The 18,992-nt window shown below is 35.8% G+C and overlaps 1 protein-coding gene across 5 annotated transcripts; it reads left to right on the top strand.

The window, feature by feature from the left end:
* Positions 1–1,556: 1,556 nt before the first annotated feature.
* LOC132622651 (inositol hexakisphosphate and diphosphoinositol-pentakisphosphate kinase VIP2) lies at positions 1,557–18,751 on the top strand. Of its 5 annotated transcripts, none has more exons than XM_060337294.1 (31): positions 1,557–1,575; positions 2,058–2,225; positions 2,366–2,425; positions 2,851–2,897; positions 3,068–3,151; positions 4,150–4,213; positions 4,699–4,852; positions 5,241–5,311; positions 5,653–5,757; positions 6,672–6,764; positions 7,315–7,389; positions 7,922–8,007; positions 9,417–9,623; positions 9,704–9,803; positions 9,896–9,966; positions 10,199–10,280; positions 11,867–12,022; positions 12,154–12,196; positions 12,518–12,600; positions 12,816–12,878; positions 12,966–13,040; positions 14,009–14,134; positions 14,395–14,636; positions 14,838–14,882; positions 15,048–15,114; positions 15,406–15,477; positions 15,960–16,210; positions 16,367–16,424; positions 16,977–17,144; positions 17,814–17,888; positions 18,108–18,751. In XM_060337294.1, the coding sequence occupies exons 2-31, from the start codon at positions 2,070–2,072 to the stop codon at positions 18,369–18,371; spliced, it is 3,243 nt and encodes a 1,080-aa protein (XP_060193277.1). In that variant the 5' UTR covers positions 1,557–1,575; positions 2,058–2,069; the 3' UTR covers positions 18,372–18,751. The 5 variants fall into 5 exon arrangements, with proteins under 5 accessions (XP_060193277.1, XP_060193278.1, XP_060193276.1 ...); XM_060337295.1 differs by lacking the exon at positions 1,557–1,575 and adding an exon at positions 1,757–1,913 and having other exon boundaries at positions 2,058–2,207; XM_060337293.1 differs by lacking the exon at positions 1,557–1,575 and adding an exon at positions 1,757–1,913.
* Positions 18,752–18,992: the final 241 nt, after the last annotated feature.

Here is an 18,992-nt window from a genome sequence, read left to right as displayed (position 1 = left end):
AATTTGGCTAAGATAACACTTATTATCGGACGGAGAAAGTATATCTGTTTCGAATATTAAAATGCTAAATCTATAGCAGAACTGGAAGGGAGTGTTCCACCGAAATCAAACCCCGTTCCTAATTGGTCTCTCTAATTCGGATACTAATGTGATAGTAGAACATTAGCTTCCCAGGGACATGATTAACCTTAACCTTTGTGGTCCCGGGATAATCATGCCATGTTGTAAATCCCATTATCCTTTGACCACTAATGACATTGAACCAACAAATAGAATAGATAGTGGAGTACTCCATAATAAAAAAAGACCACTAAATTTAACTTTTCCACTTGAAATGAATATTATAGTACTAAAATAAATTTGTTCAGGATGAAACATTCTGAACTTATAGTTATGATAACTATTAGCACTGACTTGTATCGAATATGGAAGGTATTAACTGATAACCACCTATATAAGAGGAATTAATTTTACAAAGGTTTTATATATTTTATTTTATGAAATTTCATATGAAAAGAATCATATAACTAAACCAGCATATACAATGATAGTAAAGGTAATGTCCTTTACATTTGGAGGACCTATCAAAAAGTTCTATCATTTTCAACGAATACACCTGCAAAGTGCAATGTTTGTTAAGGCTCTGAACCGCCTAACTTCTCAAAACTTTTGCTTTTGGCATGTGGGTGTTGTTTGTAATTGTGGGTGGCGTGATGGTCCTTCATTGCCTCTATGAGTCGCTGTCTTTACAAAGGAGATTTGATTTATGTATTGCTTCTTTTAAAGTTGTGTACATAATTTTTTGAAAACTTTAGAATGAACTCTTTAAAATGAGTGGGACTCTTTTAAAGAGAGTCTGGTATGTGCTCCTTTTCTACTTCCCATTTTTCCTCAGTCATTATCCCCATTTAAAGTGAAGACTTAAATAATCGTCCACCCAACCACGTAAATTAAAAATAAGTAGACGGACGTATATGATACATATAGTCCAAGTATAATGATTAATATGTATATAATCATATAAAATCAATGTATAATCGATGTATACTAACTATAAAAAATCTATAGTAGATTCAATTAGAAAGATTCTTTTGAAAGAAAACAATGGTATTAACAACAAATTAGATATCAATCGACTATTTTTTTGTTGAAACAGTTGGATAAACAAAATAGATTATTCGCCAGTTATTTTAGTTTAAGCTGTCAGGTAACAAGGTTGTTTAGATTAGTTTTTCCAAAAAAAAAAGAAAAAACATATCACGCTTCGATCACGTGCCAAAACATGTACATTAACAAAATGACAAATTGTAAGCCTCGAGTTGGGGACCTGATATATATTTTTAAAAAATGGAACATGATAGACCAAAAAACACTAAGATCTTTATAACAAACAATGACAGGGATAAAGCAGCACCAATCCTTAAAGATTACTATCCTAAAAACCTTTCCACGTCCCTTTTCCAGTTTCGTTTTGTCTCTCACTTTCTCTTATATACATTCCAGAATCCACTACGTCGGCGACCCCCTCGTGGATTTGTTATAACAAAATGGTCCGCAAATTAAATACCATATACGGTAAATTAGTAACCACTCCATTAGTAGCAATTGATGTGCAGCATTATTTTATTAGACACAAAATTAAAAAAATAAAACATTTCTGAAATTTGTAATTTAAAATATCATCATAAGATTATCTTTAAATATAAAAATATGATTTTTTTTTTTTGACCACGTAAATTGGGGGCTATGTGTATTATTTTCTCGTGGTGGCGGTTTTCCAGCAGCCTTTTCTCTCTGTACTCGTGACTCCATGTGTTTGTAACTTAAAGCCTTATCAACATTCTCAAATTATTTGCATATAATACGGTGGAGTTTTAAGTATTTTTCTTTATCCACACGGGATTCTTGAATCTGTGGGTATCTTTTACTTCTTTCAAACTCTTTTTTCTATTTTCATGTAAAAGAAAAGGACACTTTTTTTTTTTTCGTTTCCTTTTCATCTTCCTTTATAATGTGTGCATACACGTGTATTTAATGTGTTTGTTTGCTTGTTGAAGTGAAAAGAGAGAATGAGAAGTGGGGTTGAGAAAAGTGGAAATCTTGGAGGTTATTGTCATCAGTCAGAGAGAAAGAAAGAGAAAAAGAAGATGAAGAAAGAGAAGAAGGCAAAGAAGATTGTAATTGGTGTTTGTGTAATGGAAAAGAAGGTGAAATGCGGCTCCGAGGTTCTGTTCTATGTTTTGGTTGCAATTGCATAACAGCATGCACCAAATAAAAACCACTGTATTCTTTATTACTAGCACATATTATAACCCCCCCCCCCCCCCCCACTGATTCTTTTTCCCTTTGTTCAATGAAATTTTAGGTCTTTTCAGCACCAATGGGAGAGATTCTTGAAAGGCTGCAATGTTTTGGTGAATTTGAGGTATCCATTTTCTATCCAATGGGTCTCCTGAAAAGTATGTTTCTTGAGAAATATTCCACTAAAACCATGAACTGATTTTGCAGAGTGTATTTTCTAGTTTGTTATTAAGAGTATAGTAGCTTTAGTAGGCTTTTGGCCATAGATACCAATATTTTTCACTTTATTTGGAATTTATGAATTTGGAGTTGTGTTTAGTTATACTTTTTGCAAAGGAGAGAGTAGAGCATTCAATGGAATTTGTGAAGATGGAGTTGGAAAACAGGTTTGGAGCACTTCTCCAAATTTGGAATCCTACTCCAAGTTGGATTTGAAAATTTTTATAACCAAACACTGATTTTGGAATAAAGTGAAAAATTATTCCTGAAAAAAGTGAATAATTCTCATGGCCAAACGTCTCCTTAAGAGTATATTATCTTTACTTGCAGGTTGTGTACTTTGGGGACAAAGCTATTCTTGAGGATCCAATTGAGAGGTACTGTACCCCCGAGCAACAATGACATCCATTCCTACTTCGTATTCTATAATCTTTTTTTTTGAGTTTTACATCTTTTCCGTGATAAATTGTGTCTGAAATAAGCTAGTATTAAGTTTGCACTATATACTATGCATCATGTTGATTAGTGTACTATGTCATGGTGGCAGCTGGCCGTTATGCGATTGCTTGATTGCCTTCTACTCCAGTGGATATCCTTTGAAGAAGGCAGAAGCATATGCTGCATTAAGAAAGTAAGTTTCTATCCATTGCACTATGTAGTTTCAAATGTTCGGCCATGCTCACTTTCCCTTTTGTGGCATTCTGTGTCCTCTGAATATCTCTTTTGACAAACATAAAGACTCTTTCGCACGCTTGCACCATCAGTGTTATGGATCTTTCTCTAATTATTAATAGTCCAGACAATGTGTATAGCCATATAAAATCACAGGAATTGTCTGTCTGACCATGTATAAAGTAAAAACAACAAGCTTAAGGTTTTTGATGTATTGTCAATCTCCTTCTCTTTTTACTATTTTGGCTTCTCAAATTTGATAGCAACATATACTATGATTCAGTGTAAATCTGTTGTTTGTGATTGTTTCTTTTGGGAAGCTATAATGATTGGCTGGCAGATCTGAAGCATTCATTAGGAGTTTAAGACTAGTAAATAACGCAGGATAGACTTAATTGGAAAATAATGCAGGACAAAAAAATGAAAGTAAGAGTCGTGCGCCTTTTGCTTGTATCTGTGATGTTCTTTTTTATTCCTCATTATCTCCTTCTCCCTTCCCTACCGAGATGATGCACCAGTCTGTCCTCGGGTTTTCAAGAAATTATTGTTGATCTCTTTTGCAATCTTTCCTCCCCAGATAAAGTTGATTTTTCTTTTGTGTCAGAATTCGCTAATTTCTTTTGCAAAGACATTTCTTAAGTTACCGCTGGATCATCATACTTGAAGTTATGGTATTCGTTATAATGACAACAACTGTCAGGTCATAATTCTTTTTGTCTAGACAAGGTCTCAAGGTCTCAAGATCAAGAAGATCTGATACTATTTGAGTTGTGAAGCTCCAAGGATAAATATCTCCTTGTAATGATGAGAGTTTGGCATCATAACAGAACATTCTTTTTGAACAAAATTCTCTTGTTTTTCCCCTGTAAATGTTGGAAAGAAATATCTAACACAATTATATAGACCTTGGCATCACAGTGGACAACTTATGATGCTATATTATCTCCTCTGTATTAGGCCTTTCCTTGTGAATGAATTGGAACCACAATACCTTCTTCATGATCGGAGGAAAGTATACGAGGTATGTACCAGATTTTGGTTATTTTTTCCAATTGTATGCTTGGTTATCGAATGAAACTTCCTCATCTTGATGTGTACAAACTACAAAGAAATGCATAATCCTCTATAAGAGTCAATGAGTATGTTGATTTTATCAGAAAAAAGTTATACGATCATATCTGTCTGACTATTCTGCAATAATATTTATTTCATCATTGAACTCTTGCAATATAACAACGATATAGGAATCCGACTTAATTGAACATATGTATTGCCAATCCAAGTTTCATTGCTTCAAGTGGTTGAGCAACCTTAGGCCCTTAGCCTAAGTGTGAAATGAAGAAGCTGCTTATAAATAGCTCATTGTGGTGGGCAACTCTACCCTGGTGGGGGTGCATTTGTTTAAACTGCCTTCTATAAATTATTCTACTTCTTGTATTTTTCCTTTTCCTTGAAACAGAAAATGATTTAGACATTTTCCTTTCTATTTTGATTGGGGAAATTCAGCGTCTTGAAATGTTTGGGATCCCTGTGCCAAGGTATGCTTGCGTTCACAGAGAAGTACCTTACCAACATGTGGATTATTTTGTTGAAGATGACGACTTTGTTGAAGTTCATGGGAATCGCTTTTGGAAACCTTTTGTGGAAAAGCCTGTAAATGGTCAGTCTCTGTTTCTATTGTTGATCAGTTCGGCATATTGTTTGCATTAGAAGTAAAATGCATGTGTTTGGCAGACTGCCAGTGCCAATTAGATGAGAAGACAGGACTCATATTCTCCGAGTTCCTTGATAAGTTAACCACTTTGGTGGTATCATCTAATTCAGACAAACAAGATGCCTGTTGGTTAAGATTTCATATTTGTTAGGTTCTTGTTGGTAAGATACTGTTTTGAAAGTTCAGTTTGGTTTTATTCAGAGATTTTTATTTCCCTTACATATGATAGCTGCTATTAGTACTGCAGGCTTTTTGAACTATGGAATTGTTGTCTGATATTGTAAAAGTACCACTCAGGATGGGAAAGTTCAATCTCTTATTTGCTTTTATGTAGCTGATGACCACAGAATAATGATTTACTATCCCAGTTCAGCTGGCGGGGGAATGAAAGAATTGTTTCGGAAGGTAATACATTATATAAAACAAAATTGGAGTTGCTTTGCTTTCTTGATCTGATTCTGATTTGACCGGCTTCCTTTGTGTATGATATTGCGACTGCCACTGCTTCTTGTTTCTTGTAAAAGTCCTTTGTATTCAAGCGATTGTGCATCTTATTTCAATTAGCAGGCTTTATAGATTTGCAAAGCATCATCATTTTCAGCATTAAATGTTGGTTTCTATCATCTCTCATCTCGATAATAGTTTACGTTTACTGTTGGATTCATCTATGATGACCATCAATGCTTATGACGTGTTAGAATATGTAATTTAAAATTATGTATTTTCACTTCTTGCTTTTCCTTCAGGTCGGTAACCGCTCAAGTGAGTTCCATCCAGAGATTAGAAGAGTAAGACGTGAAGGATCCTACATATATGAGGAATTCATGCCCACAGGAGGAACAGACGTTAAGGTTCCTAACATTATACTTCAGTATCCCTGCATGAATGATTTCGCTTTAATTGGCAAGCGGACTTTAGTTTTTTTCTGGTCTACGATGAAAGTATACTTGAACAACCCCTATGCTGCTTGAGGTCGTTCTCATTTTTGGTTAACTCGGATCTACCAGTTCATATATCGTTGAAATATAATATGATAAAGGACATCATTGTAATATAGTATGCTAAAAGGCGTACTAATAACTTAGAGCATAAGACACTTGTTATGACTGGCGTAAGGATTTGATTTAGTGAGGAGAAACTATAGGTTTGCTCAACATTTGCTCATACATCATAGGGCCTTAGGAGCACACTAAAACAACAACAACAACAACATAGCCAGTGAAATCCCACAATGTGGGGTCTGTGGAGAGTAAAGTGTACGCAAACCTTACCCCTTAGGAGCACACTGAAAGATTCAATTTCATATATGAACATGTGCATATTGTGCATGATTATCAATTAACAGCGCACATATAGGTATTACTCTTTTTGCATAAGTTTATGGTCCTTCTCATTCACTTATAAAATAAAATGTTCTGTTTTGAACTCTTTTTTTAAGAGAAGAGGGGGGTAGGACCGTAGGAGGGGGTTGAGAGAGAGGAAAGGATGGATTTATTTTTGCATATACATGTGGCCAGTCCAACCCTCATAGCCTCAAAAATAAAGTAGAAGGGTAATGTTGCATAACTTTGATGTATCTCATATATTTATCCTAACAAGCAACTTTCATAACATATCATAGCTTCGGACTTTACAACTTGGTTTCATTAGTCTAAACCTGTCAAATGTCTTCTATAGATGGGAGTAATCATACACATGTTTTTGCTTTGTGTTAAAACTTTGTAGCTTATCCCATGATCTGAGCTTTCTTTTTGTATTTATGTAGGTGTATACAGTTGGTCCAGATTATGCACATGCAGAGGCAAGGAAATCTCCTGTTGTTGATGGTGTTGTTATGAGAAATCCTGACGGAAAAGAAGTAAGTTGTTTCTTCAACATAAGTCTTCCTATTTGTTCCTATTCTGTAATTTGGATTCCTGTTGCCATATAGCAAAGATTAGAACAGAGAAACAAAGTATCATCTTCTTTTCCCTACAGGTTTAATCTTCGTCTTGCGCTGTGTGAGAGACGCACTTATATCCCCCAAAAGCTCCTTCATATTTAAAAACTGTATGAGAGACACACTTATATCCCCTTAAAAGCTCCTACAGATTTAAGAACTATTGAAGTGATGAGAGATGGTCGTTGTAGTGATATAGTCCCTCCACATCCAACTATTAGGCTTAGGGTTTTAGTTAAAACCACTGTTGCCCTGGGGAGGGGATGAGTTTGCATCAGGGTTGGGGCAAACAAAAAAAAAAAAAAAAAAAGAACTTATCGAAGTACTGAGCTTCTCTTCCCCTAATATGCAAGGGTCCAGCATTATCTTTTCAGCATTTAGATTAAGATATGTAATAGTCAGTTGCAATCATTTTAAGTTTCTATAGAAATTTATTCAACAATATACTGAAAGTTGCTTCATTTTGCAGGTTCGGTATCCTGTTCTACTTACCCCTGCAGAAAAGCAAATGGCTAGAGAAGTTTGCATAGCCTTTAGGCAAGCAGTAAGTCATCTAAGTTTACTATTACATGTCAACACATATTGGTGTACGCTCTTATTTTACCTTCAACAATCAGCTATTTTGGGTAGCCTCATCCTTATCCTCGGTAACCCCTCCTGGTAGAGGCTAAGCAGCATCGTTCTCTGCAATATGTCTCATATTCTACTGCATTTCATGTTTTGAGTAGGTTGACTGTCCATTATCTCACAGTCAATTAAAAGATTCCTTTCTTTGCCTCTAATCTCTTGTGACCTGTGCATATAATGTTCCAACTGCAGAAGATAGATGGCACTGATGTCCTTGTAAACCACACTTGTAAGATATGATTCCTTTAATCTATATACAACTGGATTTGTGGCTTTTCTCTGCCAAATAAACATGAGTTATCTTTTATATCGGGGCTTAGTGATACATGAAGATCTCAGGGCTGGAGCATATACACTAGCTAATTTTCCCTTCTTTTCTTTGATAGTGTTCACTAAATTTATCGCTGTTTTCGATGAGAAAATAAAGCAATGAAAGTATCTCGTTTCAGGTTTGTGGCTTCGATCTATTGCGTAGTGAGGGACGTTCATATGTTTGTGATGTGAATGGCTGGAGCTTTGTGAAGAACTCTTACAAGTGAGTTTCTTCATCTTCCTTAAAAATCAATTAAATAATACATATATTCCAATCTAATCAGTGTTTTAAGCATTTTTCTCTCAGTTTCATAATAAAGGTAGTCTTAAAGACAACACAGGTCCGTTAATACGATGATTAAGAGTGTTAAAAGGGTACAAAGTTGACCTAAAGTCAGACGAAGTCATCTCACAAAGACCTGCATCTTTTAGAATTATGCAAATCTAACAAAAGCACAATAGAAGCAGAAGATTCATATAGGCGATACCAACTATTAATATGGAGAGAATTTAGTGTGAGGTACTCGAAATTATTGACCATTGCATGAAATGGGTCCAAATGGAGCGAAATGGATATTTAGGATTCATATAGTCGAGCCCAACTACCTTGGGGTTAAGGTAGCTGACATAGTCTTAGAAATACCACACCTAACCCAACCAGAAGTTGAAAAAGAGAACACAATTAAAACAGAATCTCTTCCTTAAAAAGGAAAAGGGAGAAATGATGACTGGATGGTTGTAAAAAGTCATCTTTTTGCTGGATATAGCCTTACTTGTTTGCGGGAATATTCCCTTTCACTCAATAGAATTACTTGCTAATCGAAAAAATGAATACAAAAAGAAAACATTGCTTTCTTGGAGGTGCAACTTTCTGTTAGTCTTGACTCGTCCACTTCGCCCTGAACTCCTAGAAGATTATGCATGGAAAAAAACAGGGGTTTCGCTTGATCAGTTATGGAATTCATCCACTGATGATAGTCACTATCCCAGTGAATATAGCCTCTTCTACTTTTGTGCAAAGTGATGTAAGGGTTCCTAGCATATGTAGTACCAGTGACCAACACTCTGCAAGGAAGAATGAAAGTTAGCAGAATGAAGAAATAAAAAAGGAAGTACTTGAACCTAATATGTGTGAAAAGTGAACATATTTATACCAATAGGTCCACTTGTAGTTTCTTATCTTAAAACAATTTCTTTTGGGGATTAATGATCTTAGTTGAATTAAGATGCATGCCTCTTTTTCACTTCCTTCCCCTGCCCGATATTTGTCTCAGCTAGGTAGGATACTTTTACTAAGATTCTCAAAGAACAAATTTCTTTTATCGGGGAGCCATCTGCTGCCTCAATTGATTCATGTTGTATTGTTTGATAACCAGAATTTATTGTTGAATGTTCATCACTTTTAATGTTACGTTGTTGCATGCTTGTTGGGACCTTCATTCATACTTCATGTGTTTTCGTTTATAGATTTTTCCTACTTTTTTAATGTTAGTGCTGTTGGTGTATTGTCAGTAGTCATTACTGATATGACTAAATTTATAATAGTAGCGGCTATATGACTTGTATTGTCATCAGTTTGTGCATTATTTGATTGGTTCTAAAGATAGTTATTGCAATGATGGCTGAGTAAAGGTACTACGATGATGCTGCTTGTGTGTTGTGGAAGATGTTTCTAGATGCAAAAGCTCCACATCTTTCATCGACAATCCCACCAACTCTACCGTGGAAAGTCAGTGAACCAGTTCAGCCTTCTGAGGGGTTAACACGTGTAGGAAGTGGGCTGATCGGCACATTTGGACAATCAGAGGAGCTACGATGTGTAGTTGCAATTGTTCGGCAGTAAGACATACTCCTATGCCTCTTACCCTTGCAAAATAAATCATTTGTCTACTTTACTTAACCATTCTCAACTGGAACAGTGGTGATCGAACTCCAAAACAGAAAGTGAAGTTGAAGGTTACTGAGGAAAAACTTTTAAATCTGATGTTAAAGTACAATGGCGGTAAACCTAGATCAGAGGTGCTTCTTTACTCTCATGATACAATTTCTTTTTCTTTTTATCTATTGGTCTTGGTGATTAATATTGTTCTTTTGCTTTTAAACTTGCACAGACAAAGCTTAAAACTGCTGTGCAATTGCAAGATCTTTTGGATGCCACCAGAGCCCTAGTGCCACGTTCTAGGTTAGGGAAACTCTAATTTTCTTCAGCTCATAGTTGCTATTGCTATAAGGCCGTCTGAACTTTGCTACTTTACTATAATTTTCTAAAGTTGAATAAAAGTCATGATTTCCCTTGCACTTTTGAGACAACTACATGTTCTTTATCTAGTAAACATAGTAGTTGTTGAATTATATATTCTAATTGTGTTTAAACTGTATGTTATAGTGATCTTTTGTTGCTGATTCTTATGTAGGCCTGGTCGGGAAAGTGATAGTGAAGCTGAAGACATTGAGCATGCTGAGAAACTTCGTCAAGTAAAAGCTGTCCTTGAGGAGGTCAATACAATTTTCTTGAACTATGCATTTGGCACTATGCAATACTATAAATTGGTACACGTAGCCACTAGGAGAAAACGCTAGAAAATATACATGTTCACATCGATTGTCTGACCATTTCTCAATAGAATAATAGTGGTTTTGGGATCTATAAATTTAATATACGGGCCTGAACTTTATATTTTTTGTCCTTTTTCCTTGCTCGTAGGTGAAGGAAAATGAATCGTGATCTAGCATATTATTCTCAACCGTTTAAGAAAAAAACATCATCATTTATCACGCTTATGATGTAATCTAATATCTCGTGTATTCTGTTTCACCATCTAGGATAGTTTTGAAGGTTAGCTTTTGGATTATAGTTATTATTTTTCATTAATATAGTTCCTTTTCCTTGTCCTGCAATTCAAATTTGGGCCTATATTTGCAAATTGCAAGTTGTGATAATTGTAGATCGATACCATTGGACAGGACATTCTAGAATAGGAAGTGGAGGTGGAGAATTAAGTGTTGAACTTCTTCCTTGATTATTAAAAGGTTAATTACAGAACTTTCCTTGAAGTTTACCTGATTCACTCAGTGCTTTCCTTCTGGTTTAAAAATTACAGAAAACTCCTCTATTCTGTGAGTATTAATGGAATTTTTCATCATGCTACTTGATTGTTTTCCTTTCTACCTAGAAAAGGAACCAGCATTCTTCTTAAAATTCATTATTTCCTCTGTTTCAATTTAAGTGTCTTACTTTCCTTTTTAGTCTCTTTCAAAAAGGATGTAATTTTCTATACTTAGCTAGCTTTTTAACTCTAATATCCCACATGGTATGTTTAAGACCACAAGATTCAAAGGGCATTTTGGTACATTAGACACATGTTTAGTTAATACCATTCAAAAATCTCCTTTACTTTCTTAAACTTTGTGCCCAGTCAAACTCAAATACATAAAATGAAACAGAGGGAGTAATATTTTTTACAGTATCTTTTTTCAATTTCATTTCTTATTACTAACTTTGAGTATTGGGTAATAATTGATCTCTCTTGCTCTTATAAATGATACTCTCATTTGACACTCTTTACTTTTTAGTCAATACCAAAAAGAATGACACCTTTCTATATTTAGTAATAATAATTGAACTTTAAGCTTCCCATTTTACCCTGAGATGATTTATAGCCACACAATTATCTAGGGCTTGTTATGGACCACAAGTTTCAAAAGTCTTCCTTCCATTCTTAAATTCCGTGCCAAGTCAAATACCATCACATAAATTGGGACGGAGGGAGTATTATGTTAGGTTGAAAGAAGAAACTATTTTAAAATCCCAACACAAGTTGATAATTCCTGAATGACAAATCTTCAAAAAAAACTTTCCAGTATAATGGTAAGTGTTATGGCAAGTATAATGTTATGGCAAGTATAATGGTAGCCAGTATCTTCTTTTGTTTTGCTTCTTCTCTGATTCCGTTTTTTTTGTGCTGCTGGCATGTATTTTCCGGAAAATTACCTAACTAGATGAAGACATATTATACAAAAACTTTTATGTTTTCAATTTTCGCTGTTTGTATTCATTGTTAAAATGTTAACCTGGATTGCAGGGGGGGCATTTTTCTGGTATTTATAGAAAGGTTCAGCTAAAGCCACTAAAATGGGCTAAAGTTGCAAAGTCAAATGGTGAAGGTGAAGAACGGCCTGTTGAAGCTCTTATGATTCTAAAATACGGGGGCGTTCTCACTCACGCTGGCAGAAAGCAGGTAGATTATGCGTGAAAAATGATTTATATACTGTGAACTAGCTCGGTCTGTTGAAGTGAATAGTTTCCTTGTGACATGGATCAAATACAGTCTTAACCTTTCTTTCTTGCTTTGATGAAATTGCTTGGCAGGCTGAAGAGCTTGGAAGATACTTCCGGAATAACATGTATCCAGGTTGGGTGGAGCCCTCCGCCATCTTTTGTTTAACTTCCCAAAGTTTTCTCCAAAATCAAATCTTCCTTTTCATCATCTTTTGCCAAATGTGGTTTAAGAAAGTTTCAGATAAACTACTTCCAGCTGAAGCATTTTCAATTTAACAGTATTAGAAAAGTTTATTTGGATCGTCTTTTGAAAATGGTGTATCAAAGATTTGCAGCTACGCGACTTAATGCTTTGATGATATCCCCTTTTTCCTATTTGATCAAATCGGGTGTTGGGGGTGGGTGATATTCTCAGTGCATCTCCTGCTTAATCTCCATTTGCTTTGAACCACAGGTGAAGGTACAGGCCTCCTTCGCCTCCATAGTACATATCGCCATGACCTAAAAATATACAGTTCCGATGAGGGCCGTGTGCAGGTTACATCCTTGCTTTTGCTCAAGAATCACTTAGTAGTCTTAGTATCGCTTCATAGCTGTTTTGTTTTCTATTTCTTTTCTCCTGGTTGGTGTTTCAAATTTTCTTATACAAGTACTCCAGTTTTGTTCCATGACCTTTAAATTGTTAATTATGTCCTTGGCTATTTGTTTTGTCCGCTAATGTTGAGTTTGCATGATGCATTATATTTCGGCAGATGTCTGCAGCTGCTTTCGCCAAAGGTCTACTTGACTTGGAAGGACAATTAACACCAATCCTGGTTTGTATGTTGTTATAAAGGGTATACTTCTAGAGTTGAACTTACAACTGAGATGATTGAACAATGTGTTTTCTTCTTCGCTTGAAGGTGTCACTGGTTAGCAAGGATTCTTCCATGCTTGATGGACTTGACAATGCCAGTATCGAAATGGAAGATGCTAAGGTTTTCCTTTTCTTACACTTTGTTCAAATTTACAAGCACATTGGAAAATCTCCTGCCAGTAATGATTCAAGTTTGTGGTTGTTTCAATCCATAGTGTTAATTTGATTCTAAACAGTGATAAGTTATCCATTTCAAATCTGGTGCTATTGGTGCAAGTGTCAGTTATCTGATAATTAGCTTGTTAGAATTTTGTTTCATTGGTTCCATGAACTTGCCAGTTTTAATTTGAGGAATCCAAACTTTTTGAGGAAAACTTGAATTCATTTGCCTAAAGAATTTAATCATCTTTTAAGAGAAGTCTCTCTTTTCCATTATCAAAAAAAAATAAAAAATCAAGGATTTATTGGATGAAAGTTGGGGACAGAAAGCCTTAAGTGTTTCATATTTACTGCCTGAGGCAGGAACAAACAACAATTATGGCTCAATCCAAACATCTTGGAGTCTAGGACAGGATATTTAGAAAAAAATCATGTTGCAGAGGCTGGGATGGATGCTGTATCAGATAGGTCTACCTGTGGATGGACTTAGTATTCTTTATAATGACTAGACTCAGTGTCTCTGTTAGTTATCTATACTGTATCCATTATACTGGAAAATTTTAAGTCTCACTTGTGTACAAATTGACATTGAAGGACAAGGCATGTGCTGCAATTTTGTTGCTTTTTCATGTCGTTGTTTGGTTGAATTTGGAGCGAATGAGAACCTTTGAAATTATACAGTCCAATACCATAAAGAAAGTATTTTCTGGTGGATGCTGTTGTATAAAACAAAGACTGCATTAATTAATTCCGTGGATGGATATGTTTGGCAATCACTTGAAGCACTAAAACTAATAGATTACATTTGCCGTAACTGTTGAGTATAATCCTGTTTACCGATTCAGGATCTTTTAACTTACAGATTTACTTTTTTTTTTTTTTTTTTTTTACGTTCTGCTGTTAAAATACGTCTCCTCTTGTTGTCATTAGGCAAGGTTGAACGACATAATTACTTCTGGAACAAAGATACTTCATAACAATGGATCAGCTGAGAAACCTTGGATGGTTGATGGAGCAGGACTCCCTCCTAATGCATCTGAACTTCTACCTGAATTGGTAAGTCTTAATTTCTATCTCCCATTGGACCAAGCTTCTACTCAAAATCAATTTAAAGTTCATGATTCATCTTGTTATTCCCTTTGATTCTCGTTGAGTATTTATCTTTTACCCGCTTCATATGCTTCTTTTCCTTGTCAGTGGAATCCTTTGTTCTGAATCACTGATTTCAGTCTACTAATACTGCAAGCATTTGAATTTGGTTCTTTGGTGCTATTTCCTCCTTTTATGTTGCTATGTGTATTTCTATACTTGCATAGGTGAAATTTACTAAGAAGGTGACAGAGCAAGTGAGGCTTCTTGCTAAGGATGAGGATGAAGAACTTGCCGAGGCAAGCCCATATGATGTAATCCCGCCTTATGATCAAGCTAGAGCGCTTGGTAAAACAAATATTGATGTTGATCGTATTGCTGCGGGTTTACCTTGTGGTAGCGAGGGGTTTCTACTCATGTATGCAAGATGGAGAAAACTAGAGAGGGATTTATATAACGAACGGAAAGAGTAAGATTTTGCTTTTGCTAGATTAATGAGTAAGATTTTGCTTTTGCTAGATTAATCTTAATTCGTCTGAGCTTGAACATATTCGTGTTGCTTCTTGGACCTCCGCTATCCAGATGCTAATAATTTTCACTAATCTGCTGGCTGTGGATTAAAATGGTTTCCTTCTTGGTGTTTTCCCTAACACACTATATTTAATTACAGTCGTTTTGATATCACGCAAATTCCAGATGTTTATGACTCGTGCAAGTAAGTGAACTCTGTAACTTAACATTCATAGCATAATTGGTTAATTTAAAATACTTGTATCTTTTTTTTCATCAACATGCCATTGAAAAAGCATTTTCAAGATTTTATCTTGTCTGTTACGCCCTTGTCTTTACGTTCTTTTGAACTTTTTGATTTTGTTTACAGGTATGATCTTTTGCACAATTCACATCTGAATCTAGGGGGCTTGAATGAACTTTTTAAGGTTGCTCAGGTACTATTAGGAAAACCCTTCCCCCCTCCCCCCCAAAAAAAAAAAATGGAAATGACTCCAACACAAGATTAGGGTCTGGTACCATATTTTATTACCTATCTTAATTTTCTCTGTAGCAACACTTCTATATGGCATTGCAACTTTTCCAGCTTTTAGGCTATGAGTCTGTTGTCTCCAGTATTCCGGAATTTTTTTAATTTTTTTTTCAAATGTACAAGGGTTTTGCAATGTTGTCTTAAGAGTTAACATGATTGACTTCTAAAAGAAAGTATGATTGTGTTCGAATTTCAGGTACTTGCAGATGGTGTTATTCCAAATGAATATGGGATAAATCCAGAGCAGAAGTTAAAGATTGGATCAAAGGTAAAACATCTTACATTCAGAGCCAGGTCCTTTCCTCAGTGTTTTCCTTTATCTGTAGCAGAATGACTTCATGCGTTCTTTCTTGTCTACCTATTGTTGGATAGAGGGCAGCATCATAATTTCGTTTTATACCACCCTATTCACTGCTATTGGCACCGTTAGATTTCATATCTTAATCTAAATGAAGGAGTCTTTAGTTATCAAAGAAGAAATCTGGGCAAGTTGTGGTTTGCTTAAGAGTTCCTGGTAGATCGATTAGGTATCTTTAGTTCCTAGGGTTCAGTTTCCTTCAAAAATCTGAAAAATGTTTTTAAAAAATAATTCTTCTCCTCCCCAGCTAACTTATCTTGGGTCTGCCACTATTTTGTTACTCACTTTTCCTACCAGAATGTAATAAAAGAAGGGTTGGGTGATTAGTCTGTTTACATGGTAATGAAGGTTTATAGAGACATCAATGCATAATCTATGAGTTGTTCATTCAGATTGCTCGCCGCTTGTTGGGTAAAATTATGATTGATCTAAGGAATACCCGTGAAGAAGCTCTAAGCGTGGCTGAGTTGAAAGGTAGTCAAGACAATTTGGCTATGAATAAGACAACAAAGGAAGATACAGAGTATCATACCAAGCCTAACACTCGGAATGAAGAGTCTAGAAGAACTAGCTTCAATAGTGAGAGATCTATGGATCAAGATGATGATGATGACAAAGAGACAAAGTACCGCTTAGATCCAAAGTATGCGGTTCTATTCACTTAAGTAGATGTTCGGTTGAACTTGTATTTCCTAGTGTTGCTTTTGTGTTTATCTAGATATGTCTCTGTAATTTGAGATAAGAATGCAGAGTACTTCATTGTATTCTACTTGATTATTTAGTTGTCTACCTTTTCCAGGTATGCAAATGTCAGAACACCTGAAAGACATGTGCGAACACGACTGTACTTCACATCAGTAAGTGGAAACTTGCAATTGGATTTTCTAGTTATTCTAATGTATTTTCTTGCTGCTGTACGTGCTTTTGGCCCAAAGAAACTTTTTTGACTCGCACGTGACCAGCATCTTGAAGATCAGAATAAATAAATTAACTTGCCTATTTTAGCTTAACATTTTAGTTGAGATGGTTCAGATAACTTTGTTATAACAGCTAATTAGCAAAGAGCAAACACTAAATCAACTTCTATTTATCAAACATGGATGGTTAGTTCAAACTTTGGAGTTTATAAACAGTTGATGCATCAAGGAGAATACTCCATCACTTCAAAACAAATTCTCATTTTTGTTCAGCCGACTCATTCCATCATATGTAACAATAAAATATGTATGCAATGTGGTATTTCTCCCTTTGAACTTATATTAACTCTGCTTGTTTGATATGAATAGTATTTTGTTCGACACCCTAGGGTTATTAACAGTTTGCTTACTGTTATTTTCTCTATTTAGATTTTTCTCCCCCTCCTCCTTCCCTTCTTCGAATTCTAGTTTACTGATTATTTGACTTGACAGGAGTCGCATATTCATTCCTTGATGAATGTTCTTCGTTATTGCAACCTGGATGAGTCTCTTCAAGGAGAGGACAGCCTTGTGTGCGACAATGCTTTGGATCGCCTGTTCAGAACCAAGGAGCTGGATTACATGAGTCATATTGTACTGAGGATGTTCGAGAACACTGAGGTTCGTACATCTTTTTTTTCCCCTACTGGAGAACAAAGAAAATGAAAAGGCAGGATAAGTAATTGCTCATGTGAATCAGTATTTTGGTGTACCTTAAATATATGAAGCTAATACTGCTTTCTGGGGTGTTTGGAGAAGGGGGGGCCGGAAAGAGAACTATGCAGGCGGACACAGCCGTAGCTCTGCATCTTTCTCTTATGGCTTTGCAGGCGAAGAGAGGTTATCTTGAATGTGACTGTTTTAAAGAACTGAAATTATATAGTATTCTCGTTTTTTATTGGTAAGTAAAAAAGTTGTGTTATTTTCAGCACATCGCTAAACTTTGCCAGAACTCTTGTAATAGAACCAACTCCTCAATCCCCCCCCCCCCCCTGCCCCACCTCACATCCCCGGGGAAAACTCAGGTATGATTCTTGATATTTGTTGACTTGGCATATGAATCTCCGGGACAGCAATGTTAGCGAGCAGATTTCTTTTCCTGAGAATTAAGGAATAGACAATAAGTATGATATATTCTAGAAGATTTTAGATCCTCTTTGGTTTGAATACAATGTCTGGATTAAAACTTGATTAGCATTGTTGCAACATGTGATGTAGTAGTGTTTTTGTATGATGAATAACTCCTGATAGATGTCTGCCGGATTCATATTGTATCGGAATTTGGTGCAGGTGGCTCTGGAAGACCCTAAAAGGTTCCGCATAGAGATGACTTTTAGCCGTGGCGCCGATCTGTCACCACTGAAGGTATTGTCTCCTCTTTAAAAAATGTAACTGAAAAAGATAAACCTTTTCGATAAATCTGACTGCTGTAACCACCTGTCATGCCATCTCATTTGATTAATGCCTTTGTAAAGCTGTGTTTAGAAATGAGTATTCCGACTTGTGTACAACAATTATTTTCAACTATAACATGAAGATGATAGAGAAACTACAGCTTCTTTTCGTTTCATGGTTAATTTGCAGGTAAATGATGAGATAGCTGCTTCATTGCATCAAGAGCACACACTGCCAATTATGGGTCCTGAAAGGCTTCAAGAAGTTGGTTCATATCTTACGTTAGCAAACATGGAAAAACTAATTCGTCCATTTGCCATGCCGGCTGAAGATTTCCCACCACCGTCAACTCCTCAAGGGTTCTCTGGATATTTCTCGAAAAGTGCATCGGTTCTAGAGCGCCTGGCAAAAATTTGGCCCTTCCACAAGCATGGGAACAGTAATGGGAAGTAGTACAAATTTTCCCCTGTTGGATGGTTCTGCTATCAAACTGAGGTTTGGAGATTGTTTCCTCTGGAGGTATCTTTTACATTCGAATCAAGAATCAGCAACTGAAGAATTCCGGAAGAGGAACTGCACTGTCAATTATCATCTATTTAGGTGTCCCGTTTCCTTATTCGTTCTTTGTTCTCTCTATGTTCTACCATTCATTCACGTAGATAAGGAAAATTTTGCAGTGTCCTTTAGCACCAGCTTAAGCTCACATACCTACATTTATCGCAGAGTCAGTTTAAAATGTAATTGTGCTCTACTTTGAATTCTTGTTAGCTATGGCCGGCCCTTCGGGTGTCTCGGTGATAAATTTAGTCTTAAACTCTTTTTCCTCTTGCTTAGTTATGGCTTTTGTCTTTGTGCTAATATTCGTGAGATGTGCAGTTAGAAGCAGGAAACTCCTAATGGTAGTGAAAAATGAATGAAATACCTTTATTTTTTCTCATTATTATTCAAAACGTTTTATGTCATTTAAGAATTTTCTTGTTTCAGTTCTGGTATTACCCTCTCCAAACCCCATATTGTCGGACTTAATTGGGTATGTTGTTGTATTCGATAAATCAATTCAGAGAAGAAAGAGCT

The sequence above is a fragment of the Lycium barbarum genome, chromosome 12 (assembly GCF_019175385.1).
Source record: "Lycium barbarum isolate Lr01 chromosome 12, ASM1917538v2, whole genome shotgun sequence".
NCBI classification, from domain to species: Eukaryota; Viridiplantae; Streptophyta; class Magnoliopsida; order Solanales; family Solanaceae; genus Lycium; species Lycium barbarum.
This window is presented reverse-complemented; position numbering and strand designations above follow the sequence as displayed.

Excerpts from the sequence above, each read along its gene's own strand:
- LOC132622651 (XM_060337294.1), top strand. The coding sequence starts at position 2,070 with ATGAGAAGTGGGGTTGAGAAAAGTGGAAATCTTGGAGGTTATTGTCAT. Across the intron at positions 13,041-14,008 it reads TCGAAATGGAAGATGCTAAG|GCAAGGTTGAACGACATAAT; the intron begins GTTTTCCTTTTC and ends TGTTGTCATTAG. Across the intron at positions 14,883-15,047 it reads GATGTTTATGACTCGTGCAA|GTATGATCTTTTGCACAATT; the intron begins GTAAGTGAACTC and ends TTTTGTTTACAG.